We start from the raw sequence: 6,489 nt of genomic DNA, 5'->3' as shown, positions 1-6,489 counted from the left end.
TTCTATCATGGGAATTGGCGTGCTTGTTGCTGTCCTACCGTGCCAGCTAGAGGAAGGAAAACGTTTCTCTCATCTTTTAGAAAAACCTAAATAGAAAGAGACTTCCAGATTTAGGTAGACGCTTTATGTGGATAAGGAAGTGATCCAACATTTTCTTTCCACTTGGTCCCCTACAGTCAGAGGAAGTAACTTTACCGGACTAGACAGTGTAATGATTGGCTTCTAGCGCTTCAACCGAGGGCACACGGTCCCCAAAGCTTCCCTCGGCGCGCACTGGAGCGCAGAGCAGAGTGGCTGGCTAGATTGTGCAACTTTGCTGAAAAGATGCTCAACTTTCCCCCACGCACGTTGTTCCACATTGTCGCAATGGCTGTTCTTACAGCTGTTAAAGGTGAGATCTATGACTGCTTTGGGTGAGCGCTTAACACTTTCTGCTTTTATTTATTGATTGATTTGAATCGCCTCATATGTGTTTGAGCAGAGCAGCTGGACACCTTTATATATGTGAAAATAACTGGGGTGGATATTGCTCAAAGGCTGTGTTTACAAGAAAGGTTAACACTGTATATGCTTTTTCATATACTGTGATGATCTAAACACACACACATACAAACTGGATACGCTACATTTGCTTTGTCTCTCTTTATTGAAGTTATTTGTTGTGGCATGAGTTCATATACTGTATGCATAAGACAGTGCAGCAGGTTGCTTTTTTAAGGCTATTATTAACACAAAGTTTAGGTTGGCAACTTAAAAGACTATTAATTTGTGTACATTAATGAATCTTACAAAATATAATCACTTCAGAAAATGTCTCTATTGAGATCATGGAACCATTTAGCTGCGTGATGTGTTGTACTATAGGGTTGTGTTTTCCCATTACTGAGGGTTTTATGGTTACTACCTTGCTTTCTGTCCATTTCATCGTCCCTCTGTCTAAATGAAAGTGACAGCATGCTCTCCATTGTGCATCGAGGTGCTTCATCTGTGGGATTAAAGAAGCCTGAACCTGCAGGTTGCACAGCTGTTTTTCTAGTTATATGAAGATAACCTGCATTGGAAGCTATGAAGTCACAGTAAAAGGTCTGTCTCCCTGTCATAACAATAGCCCGTGAAAGACTACTTTCTGCAATTGCCTAGGTTTCTATATTTGCACATAATGTCTATGTGTGCATTTTTCATTGTAGACACGTGGAACTTTAATTTCTGCTAGTACAGGACTCATTTGTGCAGCTGTGTTTTTACTGTGGGTCCAAGTGATAAAGTTCAGCCTTTGATATGTGTATCATGCATGGAAATGTGCACGGCCTTATTTTTCAGTCTAGATGTGCTGCCTGTTGTGTCAGTGAATCTGTCTGAGGTTGAACTAACATTTACAGTAGTTTAAATATTTGAGATAGTTTATTATCTTGCTGTCACAAGTTAAGATACAGTGTTTCAGGGATTCTAGCCAGGACTCATCAAATTATGATCAATAAATAATACAGTATGTTCACGTAGTGTACATCAACATCTCTCTCGCACAGCATTACCTATGATCACTTTCTCATTATCAACTCCGTCCTTCATCAGACAGTCTGACACGGTTTGAGTCTGTCTGTTTAAAGCTCTCTGAGGATTTCTTCTTCTTTGTGTTTCTCTTTGTCCCATTAATTGCTTTCACCTACACTGTATAACCATGTGAAAGCAAATGAAATTATAGGAGGATATATTGCGGCAAGATGGATTTGCAACCTTGAGAAAGCACAGGCCAGTCTATTAAATATGAGCAAACGAAATTATACACAACAAATGTCAAACATTTCAGTAAAAACCAAATGTATTCAGATGTCCCCCTCATGCTCATTCAGGTAAAATACATTTGAACGAGAGAGCACAAACTGCCAAACATCAGTAACAACAGTGATCACAAATGCAGTAGGACATACAATTTTGTACGGTTGAATCACATTTGCATTATGTTTAATTTCACTTTGGTTTGCCTTAAATCAGAGAGAAATGTGAAACCTCTTACAGCAGTGGACTGAATAAGATAGCTTTATGTGTACTTTTCTGATTAGAGTTTAAATATCAACTGATATCAGTTTTTTTTTTTTTTAGTTTTTTCATTCCCTTAGGAAGGAAATTGATATAAATAACAGATTTATTTATGAAATATAGTTTTAAAACCAGAAAAGATTGATAATTACTTCTAAGATTTTTTGAGGGAAAGCAAGTTCTTCTTTCCCTTATGTCTTCCTAAATTATTTTTGTGGGAAAGTCAACTTCACACATTAAATTTGGAGCACTTTAACATGGAGGATGGAAAATTGCCAAGCGTCTTTGGCAGGCGGAAGTTGGAGCTGTCACATGTAGCATCCTGTTGGGACAAACAGTCTTCCCATGGAAGTTATGAGAGAGGCTTTTTACTGGACCATTCAGAGGCTGCATTTGCCTTCGCCATGAATGCACTGCATAAAAGTGGTACATGGAGAGTGAAAAACATTGAAGGACAAGTATCAATGAGACCCTTTGTACACACCAGTGGCAATAATAGTACAGTCCTCAAATTGATTATAAAGGTATCATTTTTTTCTAACAGAGTTATTTTACAGTAACAACCATGTGGCATAGTTTCATCTGGCTGAGCATTTTTTCAGTGACCCGTAGGTTTACCATAACTGTTACCACCTAGTTACCGTGTACATAATAGAAATTACACTGTAGAGTGTCTTTTTTTCCAAAATTACAGCTACAGTGTGTAACATCTCTAGACTCAAAATGCACTGGCCCGCCAAGGGAAATGTGAGTAGTCTCTGTCACTGCAATACACAGGAATAGCCAGTCACTTGAAAGGCAGTTGAGCAAAAATGGGCTGAGCATAAAAAGATTTGTTTGTCATTACACAGCAGTTAGGATGGGCCTAAAATTTATGGTACAGGTAGATTTATTTTTCACAGGAATATGATGTTCAAAAGTATCCTTGAATCCAACACCCAGCACAGCTTTCAGAAACAGGATTACAGTGACCTCAACCTCAATTTCAGCTTGTTGCTCCAGACTGTTTAGATGTGCCCAACACCTCTCTCATTGGTAAGCCTTAAATTTACAGTCAGTCAATTAACCATGTAGTAATATGAAGAAATTCCTAGGGAATAACTAGGAAAAATGACACATTGAGCTGTTGTTGTTTATGAATGACCATAAATTACTGTGAAGTACAACATCAACTTAAAGCAGAATAATTTTGTTATAATTTATTGTTATAACAACAGGTATGTTGCCACAGGTAGCAGGCCCTTGCTGGTGTTGCTCAATATAAAGCTGGTGTTCCGGTGATAGACAAGTATTGTAGGTAGTTACATTGTTATTACATGTCATCTTGTACTTTATCATTCATAAATTGCCAGTATATTTCAAAGTATGAGTGCACACTACACTCTACAGGCAGTAGAAAGGAAACTACAGCCATATATCATAGTACTTGCCTTGTCATTATGTAATATTTGGAAAATATTTACAAATTTCATACAAGTCACTGGATAGTATTTACAGTGAAAATATGCACAGTTTATCTCATTATGATGCAAGCTTCCATATGATTCACACAAGAGATAACCAATGAAATTCTAGTGTTTGCTGCCATTTCTTGTTGGTAAACAATGAATCAGGTGGCTATCCCTAGATTAATACAGTACCCCCCCGGCCACATATCTGTTATTACAACAATGAAATATAACAGAATTGCTTTAATAAACAACAAATACTTATTGCATCATTTTCCCGACTATTTCCTAGCAATTTCTTTACATTAGTAATTTGTGGTTGTTCATAAATAACTTTTTCATATTATTACATAGTTAACGGTCTGTAAATTAAAGGGTTACCCTCTCACCTGTTTGTCTCATTTCCACATTCATCTGCCACAAGCAGCTTGTCTGTTTTCCTTTGTTTTCCTCTTTTTCAGTGCAGGAACACATAAGGGAACAAGCCAGATATGATACATCAACAAGACATTGCCTGTAGTCTCACCACTTGTGCTTCTTTGAGATTACCACCTTGTCCTTAGTAGCTTTTTGATCCCTCGTGTCCCCCGGTCCTCCACCCTTAGTTTTGTTTCCCCAGCTTCAATCTCTTTGTCAACCTTTCAGTGTCCTGTCATCCAATTCAAATATTCGTAATTACAGTAACTGACTGATTTTGTATGTGGCATGTGCGTGTTTCTTAATAGCAGATTTGAAACCTAACACTGAAATCCTAAGTAGCAGTAGAAGAGTAGTTATTGCTCTAATGTCTGTAAATTTTCTCCCACCAGTTACCGATGGCCAAAATGTTGCCGGTGACACTGGGATGTCCTCCACACCATCTCCAGTTTATCCCCCCATCAACTTTCAGGTCCTCAATGTGGACCATGTGTTTCTGAGGCAGAACAGTCCAGAGCCACCAGGGAACTCCAGCCTCAGGGCTCAGGCTCAGACTTTTCTCATCACTGGTCCAGGCACTGGGCTCCTCCAGCCAGCTGTTAATGCTTCATATGGCCCCCTTACTGTAGATGCCCCAGTTCCCCCAGACCTGCTCCTCAGTGGCCGCAGGATCCTGCCAGTCATTTTGGTCCGCCAGATCCGCTCCTCATCCCCTGTTGCGAAGATCCTTTTCCATATGCCCACAGAAAGCGACATCATTGCTGGGAAAGAAATGATGAGGTCTGGAGAGGATAATGCGAGGAACAGCGCAGGAACCAAGGCAAAGGATGGAGCTCACTGTGTGACAGCTTATGCCTTCTGGGAGACGAGGGAAGTGCGTGGGGCATGCCTGGTGTTTCCTGGTGGATTCTGTGTGGCGCAGCTGAAGCTTGAGCCCATTTGGTTCAGCTCGACCAGCCGATCAGGAAGCTCTACCAGAGAAGCAGCGAAAACAGAAGGAATTAAGGGCCTTCAGGGGAACCAGGTGGAGGTCTACTTCCAGAGTCAGAGGGACCAGACAGGTCAGTGCAGCCCACAGGATAGCCTGCAACGAGTAGGTGTGGGAATGGGGAGAGACTCTGGAGAATCAGGGACACCGATGAGGCGGATTGGAAGTGTAAGTCTGCTCAGAACTCCCCCAGGGAACCCCACCTTCATTCGGCTGAGGCTGGGAAACGCTTTTGTAATCCAGACCTCTTCCAAGCCCCTGAAGACCACAGATGTGGGAACATTCTACGTTTTCCTGGCTAGTACATCTACCCTGGAGAATTTCACACTTAGGTGAGAGGTCATCACTCTTTTTCTTTATCTGGTTGATTTTAAATGAGTAGTTCGGTAATTTGGGAAGTATGTTCATTTGTTTTTTTGGCAAGAGTTAGATGAACAGTTAAAGTTTTAGGGGGCAGTGATTTCAGAAAGTCCTTGTTAATGGTCCAAAACCTAAAGGCCCGTAAAACTAGTGTACTTTTTTTTAGTGTGTGTTTGGATTAAACAGAGAAGATACAACATTAAGACAATTTTATATTGAGCATTAGAAGTGCTGACAAGTGGATTTTTTACATTTAATTTTTTTTTTTAACCTTTGGACATAGCCATTTAATGCTAAAAAAACAAAAAAATTAAAGAAGAAGATGTCATTCATAAATTCCATAACAACATTTCATAATGTCATTCATAGCGTATTGTCTTCTATATGTTCATTATGTTTACTCACATTACTTATCTTGAAAAACATTTCTTCAGCTGTGCACCTGTTGGATTCTGACCTGTCTTCTAGTATTTAGTTTTACACTGGCCTCTGGCAGAGTTGGTACAGCTGTTTAGCAGTCTTTGGAAGCAATTCCAAGATGAGTCCCTGGTGATTTGAGATTAGTCTAAGTAAAATCTCAAAATCTGTCAGTGCAGAACTGAAGTCAAGTCTTATGTTCTTCAGGGGAAATAAAGTTGCAATGCTTCATATGCAAATTGCAAGTTGAATGTCTAGTCTTTTATGCTGACAGTTAAATTTACACATTTTGCATTTAAAGCTTTATTACTAGTGCTTATTTTTATAGTAGAGGAGAAGTCCTATCAATGTAGAAGCCTTAAAATTAAATATTTAAGCCTGTATGTCCTCATTCATAGCCAAACTGCTTGCACACTGACAAAGCAGCAAAGAGGCTCATCCGACGCCAAAAAGATGAATTTATTTTATGTGCAAGAAGTGATACAGTGAAAGAATTAGAATAAAAATTAATGTTTCAGTCAAAAGAACATCAACAGCACTACTTACAGACACTATAATATACAGTGTCAGGCAATCTGCAAGAAAAGCCAGGAGCGCAATGTGTGTGTGCCACATGAGCTCATCAACCACCTACTGTACTATAGGTTTATCACATACCCAGCATTAAGAGCTCGAGCCAAGTCCAGCTCAAATCCACAGCTCATGTCATAGTAAACGTTTTTGACTTTTTTTTATTTTTTTTTACATTTACACTCTTTTGCAAACAGTGTTGGTGCCAGATTTGGAGAGCTCTTTAGGTATTTTGTTAGCCTGTGTTTGTCA

General features: G+C 39.5%; 1 protein-coding gene across 1 annotated transcript in view; it reads left to right on the top strand.

The window, feature by feature from the left end:
* The window catches only part of LOC109965606 (transmembrane protein 132D-like), a 28,667-nt gene continuing 22,178 nt past the window's right edge, over nucleotides 1–6,489 (top strand). The window contains exons 1-2 of the mRNA XM_020609757.1: nucleotides 1–391; nucleotides 4,295–5,222. Of these exons, the coding sequence (XP_020465413.1) occupies nucleotides 325–391; nucleotides 4,295–5,222 (995 nt within the window). The 5' untranslated portion in view covers nucleotides 1–324. The remainder of the gene's footprint in view (nucleotides 392–4,294; nucleotides 5,223–6,489) is intronic.

The sequence above is a fragment of the Monopterus albus genome, unplaced genomic scaffold (assembly GCF_001952655.1).
Source record: "Monopterus albus unplaced genomic scaffold, M_albus_1.0 scaffold102.1, whole genome shotgun sequence".
In the NCBI taxonomy this organism is placed as follows: domain Eukaryota; kingdom Metazoa; phylum Chordata; class Actinopteri; order Synbranchiformes; family Synbranchidae; genus Monopterus; species Monopterus albus.
This window is presented reverse-complemented; position numbering and strand designations above follow the sequence as displayed.